We start from the raw sequence: 18,659 nt of genomic DNA, 5'->3' as shown, positions 1-18,659 counted from the left end.
AATTATAGCAAATATCCGGACTAGCAAAAAAGCTTCCTTTGTGACGAGGCAATATGCAAACTTTTACAGAAAAATTATACAAAGAAAAATGAAAAATAATTACCAAGAACAGACTAACTCCTGATAAGATCATATCATGTTTGACTGCTATAGTATTTATAATCTGATCTTACTGGGATTACATGCTCAACGCTAAACAAAATGGGTATTTTATCCTGTTTTATGGTTGCAGAAAAATTACAGCTTTTTAAACGCGGCTTGTCTAGTAAAAGCTGTGATTTAGTAGAAAAAATAGCCCAGATGTGATTTTTATCAGGGTGCTGCTGTAAATCAGCTTGAGAAATGTTTTTTTCCCCTTCTCCTCTGAAATCTGTAAAGGAAGAGCTCAGAGGGCTCTGACCTTCTAGAGTTTCAGGCATTGCCACCCCTGGCTTCCACCAGGATTGACTTCACAGACAGATTAAAATAAGGATGGAATATAGTTGAGGCTGAAGAGTTGGGTTAAGCACTGGAATTCCAGGAGAAGGGCTGTACCAAATATGAGTGAGTGGGAAATATTCTGACAAACTTTCTGCTGAGATGTGGGAAGCTGAAGCACTGAATGTATTTTCCCATGTAAAAATTGCATTGCAGAACACAGAGCCGCTTTGATGTGTCTCTTCAGGCCAATAAACTAGGGGGAAGAACTAAATTATAGAAAACAAACAAGCCTTGCAAATCTGTGAATGTGAATAATACTCTTTGTTTTCCTTCCTTTAGGAAAATGGTACAACGGATGCTTACAATATGCTAATTCACAAAAAAACCAGAAAAACAGAGGCCAAGTAAGGGGCACAAGGCATTACTATTCCATGAAAAAGACAAATATGGAAACTTTTGTATTTTTATTCAACACACAGCTTTTATGCACTCTTATTCATGTTTTGCTTCACAGTAATTGCCAAAAGCTTATTGACACAGAACAATTTCATTGACATCTTACAGTCAGATTTTAAATTCATCTAAGTTAAATTGGTGCAATTTCTATGACTAGACAACTTTGTGTATTTCAGCCATAGATTTTGTTCTAAAGTCTTCTTATAAAGAGATCAGTTCTTAAGCGCTGACAACCCCCTCCCTTTTCTGCTGAGGAGCTGCTTGCCTGACCACTTTTTGGCATACTTAATATTTGTAATGCTACACCAGTGTGATTCCATTTATGAAGTACAAATGGAAATAAAGAAATATCAGCCCTCAGCTGAGTCTATTGAATGTCTTGATCTTTTCCTACTTTATCCAATATCTAACTTTTCCTTTCTTTTGTCTCCTGTGAAGGGCGTATGCTTCCTGGCAAAGTCAATGCTTTGTGTAGCAATGCTCTGTCTCACACCTAGCAGATGAGATGTAGAGTGCTCCTGTGATTTAATCTATAATGCTGTTAGCATGGCAGTCCTCTAAATGCAATACTGCCAGCGAGAAAAAGGGCAGAGGAAGAAGGCCAGTTCAGAAATGTCATGTCTTCATGATTTTTCTCACCATGGACTTTGATGTATACTCCATATGACTTGTGCAGTGCACCTTTGTTTTTAAAGATCAGGTGTTCCATCAATTTAGTATCTTGCATGTCTGGAGTGCTGGATCTCTGGGACACATGGTGGGTTTCATTTTGTTATGTCCTAATTCTAGGGAAATCAGTGCAGGAAGACTTTTCTTCAGTGCACATTGCTGTGACTGCACAATTTGACTTGGAAGAACAACCTGGTTTATTACCTGGGACAGTTGTGCTTTTACATGATAATCTTAAATTCCTGTCAAATAAATGGTTTCTCTGCTCTGTAGTCAAGACAAAGCATGTAGACGTCAAAAATATTCACAAATTGAGCATAATGAATATGATCACTCTCTATTAAAATGGAAAGAGATGTTACAGCGAGGACAGGGATCAATTATGCTGATAGATGTTGTAGAAAATTTTAAAGTTAAACATTATTGAAAACGCTATATGGAGAAAACAGAACAGATTGCCAGAAGTAGGAGGCTACAGGATTGCTTTCTCAAAGGACATAACGCTGCCACTGGGTAAGACGCGTTGGGAATAGCTAATGAATTAATCCTATTATCGAGCAGACCAGTTTGAAGGAAAGAACTGTATGAGCAACAGTTGTACCCTCTGCAAATAGGTACCCAAGTCTCATGACAAGATTCTAGCTACAGACAGAAGTTAAAGCACCTTTTCCAACCTGTCACTGGTGACTGGCACAGCTTTCAAACTGAGTCCAGCTCTCAGAACTGCAGGCACTCGCACAAGTGGCTCACCACCGTAATAGGCTCTGTGCAGGTGACAGGGAGATTAACAGACTTTGACTCTGCCTGCAGAGAGAAGGAACTTTCCAGCACTATTTTGGGAGCTCACCAACACTCTTAACATCACAAAAACATTTCTATCCATGCCAGCAAAAGTAGGAGCACAGCATGAACAGGATGTTGGCATTTAAACTGCAGCATAGTTATCTTTTAGGTCTGGAGGACACTGTAATAAAAATGTCAGCAGCCTGCCTACAATAGGCTGTAACAATCGCTTGGAAATATGTCGGTGGTGGTGCAATGCTTGGGAGTTTCCCACAAAAGCTTTAATTTAGACAATGCCTCCTTTACTAAAGGTGTGGCCCTAGCTGGCTGCTAGCACTGCAGGATGTGTAGGATGCCAAGTGAGCAAGTAAGCTGTAGCTGAATTAGGTAGGAGTGAATAACTGAGTCCCCCAAAAAATTACGAAAGGGAAATGCTTTGCAAAGTCTCCCAATGTGGCAACACCCTTTCCAACAGAGTAAATCCTGTAAACAGAAAGACTGGATGAATTCAGGATACCCAGTTATTCACCTGAATTTGTTCCTCATTAATAAATACGGATGGGGCTGCAAGAATCTTACTCACCCGACTGATTTTCAAAACTCAGCCAAGGTCTGCCATGAAGCATCTGACCTGTCATTCCCTCTCTCCATTTTGTTTGGCACAAAACTGAAGTTTATTGATTCTATTTTTGCTCTTCCACAGTGCAGCAGCCCTGTTGTGTCTTTGATAAATTTAATTAACCTTTCTAGCAGGAAGTTAAGATTTTAATAAGCAAACATACATCCGCAATGCATACGCTGCGCTGTACCAACTTCCTATGTGGACATTTTAAGTACCTGGTGCTTCACTTTGAAAATGGAAAAAAGCTATATGGATGTTGTCTGGGAGCTAGTCCGCTCAACGGAGCTAACAGAGACCCCAGCTCACTGACTCTCTAGTACAGACAGAATTTAAGTGCCTGCACCCTTGTGGCCACCTGAACAGAGTTTTTTTTCTCACTTGTAATAAATCAGGGCAGCCACAGCATTTGTAAATAATTTACTGGAATTAGAAACAAGTTTTAATACACTCTTAAGTCACACCATCCTGAATTCCCTCATGCACCCATGGCTCTATCTCCAGACCTCCTGGGTTAGGAAATTACTTACCTTAGGATGTACCCATGAAGAACTCCATTATGTTCACTCTCGGGAGGAGGTTGCCACTGGACCATGATAGACTGATTGGTGCGCCCGCTGGCCACTATGTTTTTAGGTGGGGCACTGGGGGGCTCTTCGGGTAGCATCAACCTAAGTACAAAAGAATGTGATGGAGGTGGGTGTTGAAATAAATGCTAGATAACATTTCTATTTCATGTATCCACTTCATGTGAACCAGTTTCTTTTATCAAAGTCTGATGACTAGAAAGAAATATAACACTGATCAAGCTGCTGAAGACATGCATGAAATAGTTACAACAAATCAACGTAATAGGAAATCAGTTAAGCAAGCAACAAGACAGACAGCTGAGGTAACCTTATTCTCCCTGAAAAACCCAGGCTGCTACAACTTCTTAAAAAGATTACAAGCCTGAATGAGTTAGAGCTCAGGTCCAGTGTCTGTGACTCCTTCCAAATTGTTTCCTTCAGCTCTTTCAATATTTTTCATATCAAACTCTTACATTTTGAAAAAGCCATTTAGAGTTCAGCTGTTCTGCAATTCAAGTTCACAGCAAGCTTTGGTTCACAGAAGAAGGGGGGATGCATTTGAAACTAAATTTGATGAAGCCATCCTTCTATGTCACATCTGGGTAAATTCCAGAAGTGACACTGCAATGATTGGGTGACTGCTGTACTCCTGCCCGGGCTCATTGCTGGGGCTTAGCACAAGAACAAAAAAACCACATTTCCAAGATTCTGCTCAACTGGCACTCCAGAAATAGGAGGGCACCTCTCCCATCGTGTGCTGATACCCTGCATCACCTAATTGCCATTATCACCAATTACTGACAGAAGAGATCTGGGCAATGCTTACTGCTCCATTCCCCCGTTACTGTGCAAAAGATCACTCTTTTATTCATTCACAATCAATCAGCTGCTTTTTTCCTCCCAGTAGTTCTAGGTTATTGTGCCTTTAGTACACAGCTATTTATTTTTACGGTACCTGCTGGTCTCGGAGCTGTACTGGCCCTTTCCCACCTGGTTAACCGCACAAACCCTGAACTGGTAGGTGCGGGCTGGCGTCAGTCCGCTCACAGCAACACTGGTCATCTTTGGGTCAAGGTTTGAGAGGTGAACCTTCCAGGGAGAATCTGTTGGAACAATTTACATGTGAAAAAAAAGATGGAAATGCTCGTTAAAAGCTCTGCAGGAGGGAGAGAATGCCTCTGCCTGCTCAGAGCTCTTTGTGCTCGTTTTCCTCAGAGGAACTTCGGGAAAGAAGTTTCTTTTCAGCAGAAGAAACCTTCCTGTCAACCCACACGGTTATGCAGATTGCACATTTGTCTACTGGAAAGTGATGCTGCACATGTCATGGCATAATAAATAAAAACTATATTCATTAACATTTTAATAAAAGAGGAAACAAGCATGATAAAGACAGATGGGCTGTGTATTTCACAACCCATCTGTTTGGCAGGCCATTACACCACCACACCCATGAGTGGCTCTGGTGGAAGGACTGTAATGAAATTCACAGGCAGTTTGGAATATCTTCCTACCCAGCTTGCAAGCAGGTGTAGAAGCGTGACTCTCTCTGCCAAATCAGCCCTTTACTGTAAGACCTGAGAAAGCTTCTGCTGCAGATTCTACATGTCTGCAGTGGGGTGGGTTTTTTTTTGTTTTGGTTTGGGTTTTTGTTTGTTTGTTTTTGTTTGGTTTTTTTTGTTTGTTTGTGGGTTTGTTTGGGGTTTTTTTTGGTTTTGTTTTGTTTCCTGGAGACACTATATGGCATTTGGTCTAATAATTTCCCAGGAAGATTCCCTGGTATAAACAGCCCTGGCAGCACTATAAAACCCTCACTGTCAGTTCACACACTTGACATCCTGAGCTCCTCTGATGCCCGAATTACATTTTCAAGTTTTCAGAGAGGTCAGAAATGAACGCGCTGAAAATTAAATATCCTGACTTCTCTTCTTCACAGCCTGCTATCATATATTCCCCCTGAAGTCATGACTGAAATAGTTAGGGAGAGGTGACATTTGGTCTGTGTTGCAACAGTACAGCAATGGAATCAGTCAATTTAAAGATTTGTTCAGTATTTAAATAATACCAGCTGTTTTCATGCTCCCCGCTCAAAATTACTAACACTTCTGGAAATTACTGAGGAGCTAGCTGTAGATTTTGGCAACGTATCTGTGCATGTTGCTCATCAGAAGTGCACTGCAGCTCCTGGCAGGTCACCTAGACGTCTGCCTGAAAATGAAGATGAGATGTCCCAAAAGTGGAAGGCTGCTAAACTTCACACCAAGACGTAAACCACTCATTTAGTGCTTTTCTGGCACATTCCTTAGCAAGTTTAAGTCCTCTAGGGTGTGATGCCAGTCAGGCTATAAACATTGCATCTTTGAATTACTCACAATATATCTATTCTAGTAACAGCTTTCCAAGAACAAAGTTTTCTTAACAGGAAAATGGACACTGCATTATACTGGGAATGCCAGAGAACGACAGTTGCATGGCAGTCAAGTTCCATCCTCACCAGTCGTTGATGATTCACCAGCGGTCACTTCGGCTGCAAGATCTCGACAATAATTCACCTTAGCCGAGCGCTGAACTTCTTTTAGAAAGACCTTAGAGGAAGCACACCTACGCTATCTAGAAAAGCGCTGGTTCGGAGTTGTTTTGCACCCTAGTTCCTTCTGAATTGCATCAAGCTTCCCTTGAGACTTCACAAACAACTGTTTGTAACTGTTTGTTACAGCCAGAGAGCACAGCAAGAAATCAAAGTAAGCCAAAGTTAAGGCATGGCTGCTTTAGTACATCACCTGAAGCAGCTTCCTGAGGAAAAAGGAAGAGCAGACACCAACAAGAGAGTGAAATACCCTTGTACGAGCTACCTGGGTAGTGGTCCACTTCCTAGAGCATTTCATTTGCTTACTGCTAGTGTAAACACCACCTGAGAGTGCTTAACCCAAGCAGCTCAATGTAGTGAGCAGTTTGATTCAACAACAGGGCCTATTAATCTCTTCAGCACCTTGGGGCTTTGCTCTGTTTATATGCTGCATTTGTAGAATACTTTATTAATTCTTTTTCCTCTCCTGGTGGAAGATAAAAGATCTGGCAGGAAGAGAGATTAAACTGAAAACTAATATAAACGAAGCCTATTCATCTCCTGGGCACTCTGATTCGTAAAGGAAGATGGTTTGGGGAGGATTTGCTTGCTCATGGAGCAGTGGATACAGTGAGTGTGCAGAGTATCTTTAAAATTTAAATGTCAAGTCTTTTTTTTTTTCTTTTGACAATCAATAAACTAAACATTTCAAAAAGCTATTCTCCTCCCTTAAACACACAACAACCCCCTGAATTGTACAGAAGCTTGTTTTACTGTAGAGAAGAGTAATTCTGACACTGGAAACATGCCATAAAATTTTCAACACCGACTCTTTTCTCCTCCAGGGTTGACTGTCACTTGCTTGTCCCAGAAAGCCTGGAGGAGCTCCATAGTGACAAAAGACTTGCCAGGTCAAACTATTAAATAAGCCCCTGTTAGATTGAACAGACTGTGCTAATCCTTCATTTAATTTAAGCTGCCCAGAATGTACTCTGGGCTTTGCTTGCTTGCTCTTCCACCGAAATTGCTACTGGCTGAAAAACTTCCACGTTTAGCTATCATCTTAAGGTTATTGGGCATTTTGAATTAACTCTGATTGCCTCTTCAAGTTAATTTATTAGAAACAAAGACTGTCACAGGCTACTCTCTAGTTTACAATGTGATTTTGAGGGTTTTAGAAATTACTTTTGTTCTGTCAAAATGTTTGGATGCACGTGTGATATGTTTAATAACACTGGTTACTCACCAAGAGGCATTTCTTCTGTATTTCCCTTTGTACTTTACAATTCATGCATTAATTGCAAATTTCTCAAAAGTCATTTCTAATTTGATATTACAGATTAGATCTATTGCAGAAAGCTGATTTTTGCAGGTTTGGAGTACATTTCCATCTCTTTCCTTCTCCAGAGGGTTTTGCATAGACGGTAGTATTAGAATTTGCTGTACTGCTGGAGTTTGCTGAATTAATCTTTCAAATTTTCGTGACAATCTGATTTGAAAAAAGTTCAAATAAAAATTAAGTGTCTCACCCTTCATTTGGTAGGGCTTCAGCAAGGTCTACCAATGGCCTGAGGAGTATCTTTTCACACAGTCATACATAGATCTGAGTAACAGTCATAATGAACAGCATAGTTTTACTTCCATTTTTGCAAAGATTTGTCAATGTGTTCAATTTCTATCATTTGAATATTCCTACCAAATTCAGGATGACAATTCGTAGGTTAAGTTAAGCACGTATAGATGCTTTTCATAGGAGCTTTTATTACATCCTCATTGGCACAACATGATGAATCTGAGTTATACCTTTATATCACACAGCACAGATATCCCAGATTTTCTCAGCAGGATCCTTTAAGTATTAATTCATTTATTCAATTAAAAAACTATTCAGAATATTTTTTCATTAACCCCTGAAATCTAAACTTCTTTGGAATAAGCTAAACATATCCCTTTCTAACTCCACAAAGATACTTCATTGGAATTCCTAGGTATATCACAACAGGGGCTAAACAGGTCATGAAACATCCAAACTTATATTAGTGCAAATGACAGCAATGCATGGTACTATTTATTTGAAAATCCTATTTCAAATTAAGGTTCACATTCCTGGCTCTGTGTGGGCAGGAATACTTAATGAATGTGTTTGTCTAGAACTGTGTTTTCCAAATTAGATTATAAATTTGCCCCCAAATGTTTAAGGCCATATGTCTCAAGTCACCCCTAGACAGAATCTACTGTGAATACTTGTAATGTGAGAATTATTGCATTGTGCCAAATACATTTTTTTTAAAAATTAGGTGACTAGAGTCGTTCATATTTCCAGCAATTTATGTGCACAATCTGCCACTGTTTTTTTCCTCTAATTAAAATAAGGTTTTAATATCTCTTTACTGAATTGGTATTAATGAAAAGGAGTTCTAATCTATGCCAGGTGGAGTGACACGCCTCTCTCTAACACAGCTAGTAATTAGTCCCCTGAAATTTACACTCATTATTTTGAACCCTCTTCAGCTATTTCTCAGAAACAGATACTGTTATTATGTATTCATTTATGGTACGTGCTTCAAAATGTACAATAGATCCTAAAGCTATTAGAAAATTATTCAAAGCAAAATAGCTAAAAACCCGAACAAAACTAGGCTGCATTTTGGCACCTGTAACTGCAAAGCACAACACATGTATTAAACCTCCACAGAACCAAGAATAAAGTCTCCTGGGCAGCTTTGCTAACTGGAAAATAAATCATAATTCTCATGTCCCTGCCTAACCTTTACATGTATGAAAGCAAGTGGGGATGGGGATGCTGAGCATATTGCACTGTCGCTGACAGTGAAAGAGCTGATGAGACACAAGCAGATGAGCTCGTGGAGGGCATATGCCGACTCCTTGACAGTTGCTCTTTCTGCAGCACAAACAGGACCGACAGCAAACCTGAAAGGAAATTTTCTTTGAAAAGCAAAGAGAGATTCTGCACAGTCGTATCAGACAAAACTATACCTACACAAGATCAAGTGTCAGCTTTGTTCACAAACATCACTTGGGATGGGGGGGAACAAAGGAAAGGTGGTGTTTTCCGAAGGAGTAGGAGGTCTGCAGAAACTAGATATTAACCACACACTACTGAGATCAAAATAACTGAAAAACAAACACTTCCAGAAAAGAAAAACCAAAACAAGACAGTGACAATATGTAGACATTACAGTCAGCTTTCCAAACCAAAGTCACTGTTGACATTGTTTTACTATTCTGTTGGTACCTGCAAAGCTGAGCAGTAACATAAGAAATGAGAGAACACTGCAACAGTGGAATATTCAAGGGCTTAACTTCTTCTCTGTCCTACTTCTGAGTAACCATTCAGATGGCATATACGTAAAATCAAGGTAAACAAAGACAAAACCTGAAAGGACAGCAAGATCTAGAGTATTTCTGGGAGTTAAGATGCTCAATTCACAACAAACCCAGTCTGTGTTTGTTTTTTTGCAGCTGCAAGCTTGCTGAAGTACATATACCTATGATTTGTGATAACGAGACTCAGTGGTGGATTGCAATGCCATCAGCCAAAATTATTGGATCGATCACAGAGTGAGCAAGGGTTCACAGGATCCTGTGGAGTTCTGAGGGACTGTCTGCATGATTTCTGGAGAACTATTGTTGGCTTTTGCTGAACCTTCTACAAATTTCTGTGAACGAATTACAGCATTTTAAAACGATGGCACATTTACCCCATTCCTATACTAGAACAACTGCAAAGCACCTTTGCTAGAAAGGCACTTGAAGACCTTTCAAACTTCTCCTGGCACTGAGCAAGCTTGCCTTTTCTTTTAGTGACTCTTCCCAACCAACACAGCCAGCTGTGGACCCCAGTACATACGTTCTGCCCGCTCTGTGCTGTCTCTGCGTAAATACAGCTCTAGTACCTTTGCATCATGTTCCCAGGCTGGGGCTTTATTAGCTTGTCATTGTCAAAGCCACTGGGAAACATGAAACACAAGGGTAACGTCCTTGGGTGAAAGAATAGGTAAGGAAAAGCAAAAAGGGAGTTACTGGCCTGCTGTTGATAGCAGAGGAAGAAGAGAAGAGTAAAAATAAAAAAGAAGGTCACGATAAAAGGGTAGAGACAGAGCATGAGTGCAGAACACTGACTTTTCTCAGTCATTTGTTAAAAAATGATCAGGAGTCTTGGCTTGAAAAGAACTGTTTTAAGGATAGCAGTCCTGGGCATGAATTGGGATTGCTGCTAGGATTAGAATACTGCACTTTGCTTAACAGATGTCAAGATCATCAGTTCTGGGACCGCCACATCTGAAAAGTTATGCACTCCAGCCTGCAAAGCAAAAGGGTTGTATGTGATCTGAAGCTCAAGTTTCATCTCAGGCTGTCTGTGTGGCAAAACAAAACGCCTCTAGATAATCAGAAATCAGGACTGTTTCACATTCAGTTATGCAGTGGCTAATTTCCACATGTCAGAAAAAGTGATGCTCTTAATTTTTTCATCAAGAATCAATTGTTGGGCTTGAATTTCCAGCTCCTAGGGTGATAGAGATTAGAAAATATTGCCAAGGTGACTGATTTCCATATAACCTCATCTTTCCATCAACTCCTAAAGAGGCATTAGCAATATCCCTGAATAACCTTGCAAACTGAGAGCCGCAAAGGACCAGACATACCGCATGACAAAATTGTCAGAAGTGGCAGTTCACGGTGGCCAGGTTTCTAACCCACAAATATTTGTGTATCTTACAGTTAAAGATCCTCAACTAAAAGAAGGGTGTAAAATGATGACCTAGGGAAAGAGGAGAAAATACGAACCCATATACAGATAAAAGAGTAGCTCCTATTGACATCTAAGTTTGTTCCTCTGACAGACCATCAGTTCCTTATATTATAATCCTGCCTGCCTGCATTTTTCAGGTGAAATTTGGGCTCTGAATGCATCAAGGTATCTATGAAACCGGAGCAAAAGAAAACAATGGTAAGAAATAAAAACTGACTTCTGCTATTTTACAGGTGTTGAATAGAAGCACTGAGGAATGAGCTGTTGTGCCTCAAACCTGGCTGGCAAGGCTAGAGGTGGAACTAAGGCTTCCCTGTATAACAATTCCACAATCTCAGACCAGTTTTTGTTGTTTAACTCTTTCAACGTGTGAATAGATGAGTGCAAAACCCAGGGCTTCCCTTCCACGCACACTGCCTCTCATTTGGTAAACAACAGTAACACATTGTTAGTAGCTCTGGTAAAAGCTGAGTCTGAGAGAAGGCTCAATAATTAAGAGGAACATGAGGTTGAAACGTATTTGACTTTACTCACTGTTCTCAGAGAGCTCGACCATGTAGTACAGAACGGGGCTGTTTCCATCAAAGGGGCGCACCCAGGAGAGCATCACGCTGCGGCTGTACGAGGAATTTAGAGTGGCCAGAAGATTCTGAGGGGAATGAGGCAGCTCACTGTTAAGGAAAAGAGAAAGGGATTGAAAACAGCACAGAAAAATCAATCTGCATTTCATTCAGCTACAGTCTTGCAGGCAGTTAAAGGCACACGACATTTAGACTCGTATGATGATCGATATAAAACTACCAGCAGCTACTGTACAATTAAATAAATGAAAGACATCTCTGAATTCTTCACAATTTTATCCTATCTGGAAAAAAAAATAATTTACGCTGAAAGTCCCAAGGCTGATGCTTAGAACAGCTAATGGAAATGTTGCTAAGTGTGGAAAAAAGCCAATTTTCATACTGCTTTTGATTGAGACAAGTTGGCTAATAAATTTCCTCTCTCACTTTTTCTCCCTTCTTACGATGATGTCCTAGCAATGTGACAGCAGTAATACGTATAAACAGTAAAACACATGGGAGATATGATTTAACATGGAATTTTTCATACTCAAGGAAGCAGAAGACATTGACACTATCCATATAGAGCTACTAATCAAAATTACCATATGTATTCTTAGGCTACAGAACAGCTTGATTTACTCGCGGATTCAGGCTTATCCTGTCATGGGTAGAATCTTTCCTTCCTATAATAAGGATTTTTTTGGAAGCACCCAACCAGAAAATGTAGTGAAAATGCCTGCAGAAACCCCACGGAAATACAAAATGAAACATTAAAAAACAAAAATAAAACAGCAGCTCAATTAAAATGTGTAATTTCTCTACATAAAGGCAATTTGTGGAAAAACATTTCATTTGTACTCATTGGCTGAAAGTCGGAGGCTGCCTGGTGCAATGAGAAAACTCAATTCTGCTGCAAACCTTAAATGCTGATCTGTATTAAGTTAAAATAAACCCTTCAGCCATTACACTTGAGCCTGATTTCTGCTCCTTACTGTCCTGGTTCCTCAGGAGGACAAGGACCTCAGGGTGAAGGAAAAGCAAGGAGGGCCAGTTTTTACCCATTCCACCTATTGCTCCTCTGCAGGGAAGCTGAGGGGAGCCCTTCCTCAGCAAGCACCATGGATAATCCACTCTGGTCAGAGCAGGAGGCCACAGGGGTACTTCACATGCTTAATTTAAAAATGTAATAATTTCTGGTTGTCATGTATCATGCCACTGAAGGCTTACAGTTATTTAAAAACCTCAACTCCTTAGCCACTCACAGAAGTAAATACAGACTCTGGCTTTAAGCCAGAACAATAAATGTGTCCTGGCTTTTGGGTTCTACTAGAAGATTGAGGAACATATGGAGAGCCAGACAATAATCTCATTATATTTTTGTTAAAACTGTGAATGCTTTTGTTTACATGTTTGTGACGACTACACACTGCAGCATTAGCACCAAGACAAAAGGTTGCTGGGAGAGCTGAAGACTGATCAGAACAACACACAGATAATGGGACAGCACAAGCGGGGGACGCTCACCTGCCCACCCCTCACCAGGCTGGAAGGGTCCACGCTTCCCAAGCCTAAACCTAAACCTCAAAGCCTGGTCTCGTTTGACTTTAAATGCCTAACCACATTAGCAGCAAGGTGACCCCAGGCTCTTTCTGTAGTAAACACGGAATGACACCTCACGGTGTGATCCAGAACTTAACTTCATTAAATCACTTGCTCAAGATGCCTTGATTACGAGGAGTTTAGGCTGGCTATGTTCTCACTTAGACCTGGGCATGGACCAACCAAGCTCCAGACTTCTGCTGCACAGACAGCTAAGACGTGGTCACTCCTGGGCTAGAAAAAACATCAGGCACAGGGAAGCATATGAACAGGTCCAATGGAAGCAGATTTTGAACAGGGCACCGAAAAATTTGGGATAAAAAAGTTTAGGGAATAGAAGAACCTGGAAACAAAGTAGGAGGGCAGCTGGTCTGCAATGCAAAATGGCAGAGCAAGCCTGTCATTTGGAAAGTGCGGCGTGGGGATTTAAGATATGGCCATTTACACAGGGACTACAGGAGCGTGCTACTTAATTTTGAATGAAACATTAAATTATAATAAACATTAAACCTCCACTACAATTTATCATTATGTCCTAAGCAAGCTGGTTGGAAAAGCGCTTTCGTGATTAAGCTGACAACGGAAATTACTGAAGGAAAGAGAGTGAAATGTTTTGTGGCATGGCTCACAGAGGTCCCAGTTTCTATTTTGTTTTATCATCAAGCCTTGTGGGGAAGAGCTTGGAGATGGGCTGTAGCTTCAGCCTAATCCAGGAGATGATGGTCACGCAGGGAGCAATGTAGGAGGGGTGGCAGAGGGGGAGCTCACAGCAAACTTATCCCCATGTAACAACTCTTCTGGGAACTAAGCAAACGCTCCTGGTATATATTGAAGATATTTTCAGGGGGTGCATTTACTAACGTTGTTTCCCCATACGTTCAGAAGGACTGAATTAACAGTTCATTTGAGGACAGAGGCTATATCACTAGGAAAGGCTTTGCAGCTCAGTCTCTTTTTCTTGGTGTATGAGTCTCAGAAGGCTTTTGGAAAAGAGAGGACATTCCCTTTTTCATGTTTTTTTAAAGCACAAACTCAGTTCAAACGTGGGTTTTGGTTTTTGCTTTCTTTTTTTTTTTTTTCCTTAGGATTTGGGTTTAATTGGTTATTCTCTTAGATTGACACAAACTGGTGATCAGTCAGCCGTGTGAAGGAAACAGGCACTTTCTGTTCAGACAGAGGTTGAGCAGTGGGAGCTGCAGCAGCCATCCAGTACACCTATCTCCACTAATATCATATTCCTTAGCCATATGTGTCCACACCGAACAGCAACAGATGGCGCTTACAGATTTAAATCCCTCAAGGTGAACATAACAAGTGCCTAAGAAACACACCTGGACAGAAATAAATATTTAAAACTACAAAGACAAAGCACAGAAGTGTACTTCTCTGTTTGTAGTATACAAAAGCAGAGATTAATAAATAGTAATTCTTACTTTACCAAGCACTTACACTTTCTCTCCCTCTCATTTGCTACCACATACTGTGTGGAAGCAGTGACAAATGAGACCTATACCACCATCATGAATATTCATGTTCCCAAAAGAGATCATTGCTGCTTTTTTTCCTACAAGAGAATTACTTTTCCTTGCTGCTAACATCCAAGACATCATTGCACGGAATGGTAATTCCAACCGCTCTTCAGGATGAGAAGGACCTCGGACTAGAACTACCCAGCTTCTGATAGAGCAAGAAAGTAGATGAAGTTTAGGACAATAACACACAGGCACGGGACAGCCCTTGATTGGAATTGGAAGTTTAATTCCAGCATTATTATTATTTTTCTTTTGTTGACTGAAGCCCCAAACAAGAAATATATGAAGGTTTTTCCATATAGAATATCTTAAGACCTCACTACTCTACTGCTGAAGAGTTGTATGGACACAACTTTTCCATAACTTTCTTTGTACGATAGCAAAGTATGTCTATGAACACTTTTAAATCTGTAATTGATAGATAAGCCCAGGGTTAATGGCATAACCACCAAGGTGACCTGAAGGGACTCTGACAAAGCAATTAAAACAGCAGATTTGCAAGAAAAGAACTTGAAGCCACTGTGACAATCTGGGAGAGAAATACTAGCTAGTTGCAGATGATACATGTTCAAAACAGAAACCCTAATGTTTTGAGTCAGCTCATCACTGCCAGAGGGCAGCTGAAAAATTCACTCAGCAAACACACAGAGTGTTTCGTAAAATTAGCTAAAAGCAGACTATTTGCTGAGGGAAATAAACCAGACACGGTTTGGAGAGATTTCTGAGAAAAATGGTCCAACAGCAGGTAATTAGAGAGACTGTGACTGAAGAGGGGATTACTAAAAAGGCAAGGGAGATTAAACAAGTTTTCTTGTCAGTTTATAAAAAAGCCCTGCTCCTATTTCATAAATTATTTCCTAGATCAGGTCCACCATACAAGTCTAACTCGGAGCAGGTGGTTCATCTGCTAGACCTGATAACGTGGTAAAAAGTTGAGCCTAGCCAAGCACTCAGCCCTGATGGCTTTGCTCATAAAAGTTTATAATGTTTTAAATTAAAAAATGTATCATCTGTTCCTCAAGACTTTCCAGTTTCTCTTGCAAAAGAATCCTCTTCTGTTTCTAAACATAGGAAGGACTCTCGCAAGGCATCTATGAGTTCTGAGGCTTTTTGTCTCTCATAGGCCTGTAACGAGGTGGATTTTTGAAATTAAAGTCTTGCCAAGTCCCAAAGCGCACAGATTTATTTCCCATTTCATTTTGGTGGTCAGCACAAGCTCAAATCTACAGATAACTTGGGAAAGGCTTTTGAATTTTATTCTTTATTTTGCTAAAAACACCTACATTTCTGATACACCTTCAATGACGAACAGACACAATTGTATTTCCCAGTGTATTTCTGGGAAGTATTTCTCTTCTGAGTATCAAGTATGTTTAGACTCAGCAGTGAACCTTACTTCTTGGATGACATCTCAACATAGAGCTTGGAATAATAAACAGAAGCTTTCTTTCTAACGAGGAAGGAATAATATATTTTCAAGTTTGACATCCTTCCTGTTTTCACTCCCTACAGAAAGGAAAAGAGATGGGCTATTAGAACTGAGGAATATGGGATCCACATGAAGGTAAGTTTGTAATGAGGCATGATTTTGATTTGTTACTCTGCATTGGTCTTGCTGATTTTATTTTTAGCAATCAAGCTATTTTTTCATGGGATATATTGGGAAGAAATTGGAAAAAGTAGCGATTACAAATACTCTAGTACAAAGGGTATCAAAATTCACGTATAAATGAATGATAAAGGCGATACTGTGCATTCTTGGCAACCCACTGGGGTTTATTGTAAGTGGTTAGCTCCCCTCTTCTGCTTTTGAAGATGACAGAACAATAGTATTTCTTTCTCTGGTGAAAAAGAACTGAAAGAAGATGAACTTGCTGCCAGGAATAAATTGTCTATTTTTGTATTACATTGTCCTCCCCATATTTTTGCATAGACAAAGAGCCTAAAAGATTTTACTATATGTTGTGACATAACAGAGGCTTGTACAGGGCTTTGATTTTCCAACAATGCAGCATTACCATACTTTTCGGTCATGTTCATACAACAAAGAGGTTCTTTAGTATGGACTGCAGACAGGCAGATATTGAGCAGCAGCTATTATCAGGCATAGATAACGGTAATTCTGCATATTTTATATATACTGAGAACCCTCAGGATACTTTGAGCTGGAATCAGCAGACTTTCCCGTCAGGTGAGTGATACATTTTGATAACTCAGCTCATGCAGCTTTAGGAACAAACGTTTTTCCCTCTACACGTATTTCAGTATGGCATTTACAGGACTATAAAAGTAAAGCTAAATGAAGCTGGGATGTTTCATAACATATAATTATTTTCAGGATCAAATTGTATGACTTGCAGGAATGCAAGAGAAGCACAAGCTCGTCATCAAAAGACCTGCAAATGTTTCTGTATTTGCAGTCAAGAAACTCTGCTAGAAGAAAAAAAAAAGTAAAAAATTAAAATCCATGTCTTGCAGAAGAGGAACATCACTTGAAAATGTTTTACCTCGTGCAAACCAGATCAAGTGATGTACATGAAGAATAAACATATTTAGAGGGAAGACAAATGAATGACTAGAGTATCTTGACTAGCAATTAGTTTCTGTGCCCAAGTACCATCAGTGCAAAATTGATGAGCAAGGTAACCTTTGGCTGCACTTTAGCAAGTCCTTCATTAGTTTTCTGGCTTTCCTTTTCAAATATTTTTTTTCTTCATAGACATGGTGAGATAAATGATCCATCCTGCTTGCACCACCAATGCATACCATGCTGCGCTATCAGCGCATGCTCTTCTAGCAAGAAACAGTACCTTTTCCCCCAAGCCTGTCGTCCAACAAGGGAAGACAAAGGAAGAAAAAGTTTTCTTTCCTTCTTTTCAGATTAGAAAACCAGACCACTCAGAGATTAAATAACTGAAGGTCACCCTGAAGGTCAATGCTTTTGAATTGAATCAGTTTGAATAGAAATCAGTAACAAACTTATTTGTGCCTTTGGAAATTTCTCTTGACATGCCTAAAGGTAGAGGAGGGATATGCTGGTTCTTGGGGGAAAAAAAGGTGGTGAGACAATTGGAGTTGTCAGATAAAGCGAGGTAGGCTACAATATTGTCTGTTGGTAGCCTGCTCCAGTCTGTAATCTGTTGAGAGGCCTCCTCTGAACATTTGTCTGACATTAGTGCTACTCAAGGCACTGAAGTGTAAGTGCTCATTGATGGAAATGTACATGCCCTGTTTGTTAATGTTCTGCACAAGAGAATTATCTGGGAGAACAGGGAATGTTATAGATCTGTCATTCGTATACAAGCTAGAATTTAATTTAGGCTTTACTTCAGACGTTTCCTTTCCACATATTTTCTTCTTCATTTCACTTCTGTTGTATCATGTATCTCTATTTCTCACAGATTTGTGCTGCTGAGCCAAACGATAATGATGAAAGCTGCAAAGGAATGCAATGTTCTCTGCCATTATTGCACTACCTGCAGCACTACTTTGAAATAAAATGTCACAATTCAAGGTATGATTGAATGACTTATCAGTTACTGAAGTCCTCCAGAAGAGTGGGTCTGATATATTTCTTTAATTCCTCCAGGAAAAACAGGTGATGGGCGATGACCAGCAGAACATCGGAGGAAGTGAAGATACAGGATTAAGAGCCAGCCCCAGTGCGTGGAGAGCCAGCCAACACAACTGGAATGAGCTGGGGTTCAATATAGTAGCAGTATATTTTGAATTGTCTTCTGCTCTTGGACTCAAACCAGCAGTAAAACGCACTCTGGGAGGAGAGCTGAGGAGTGCTTAATTAGAGAAAGAATGTATGACCACTCTCTGAAAATGGGCATCTGATCTAGCCTTGGCACTGTCAGAATAATGCTGCATCAAACAGCCCTCTGCACAGCAAATCTCAGAGGCAAACTCATTACACTGCCAACAGCAGAAGTTGCCATCTTCTCAGAGAGATCAGGCATGACCAGCAAAACCAGATGCAATTTTAGTTAAATTAAAGCATGTGGCACTACTCAAATAAATAAAACCCAAGAAGTCTATGTAAAACATTACCTTCTTATTCATTTGGTCTGCTCCACACGTGTACCAAACTCACAGTTGTTGCTTTT

General features: G+C 40.1%; 1 protein-coding gene across 4 annotated transcripts in view; it reads right to left on the bottom strand.

The window, feature by feature from the left end:
- SDK1 (sidekick cell adhesion molecule 1) overlaps positions 1-18,659 on the bottom strand; it is a 412,484-nt gene that overhangs the window by 119,016 nt on the left and 274,809 nt on the right. For all 4 annotated transcript variants that reach the window (XM_055805382.1, XM_055805383.1, XM_005228982.4 and 1 more), the window contains 3 exons: positions 11,388-11,524; positions 4,472-4,619; positions 3,478-3,618 (listed from right to left, as the gene is read on the bottom strand). In XM_055805382.1, coding sequence (XP_055661357.1) covers positions 3,478-3,618; positions 4,472-4,619; positions 11,388-11,524 — 426 coding nt within the window. The remainder of the gene's footprint in view (positions 1-3,477; positions 3,619-4,471; positions 4,620-11,387; positions 11,525-18,659) is intronic.

Source organism: Falco peregrinus, chromosome 5 (genome assembly GCF_023634155.1).
Source record: "Falco peregrinus isolate bFalPer1 chromosome 5, bFalPer1.pri, whole genome shotgun sequence".
In the NCBI taxonomy this organism is placed as follows: domain Eukaryota; kingdom Metazoa; phylum Chordata; class Aves; order Falconiformes; family Falconidae; genus Falco; species Falco peregrinus.
The sequence above is the reverse complement of the archived record's forward strand: the minus strand, read 5'-3'. Positions and strand labels throughout refer to the sequence as shown.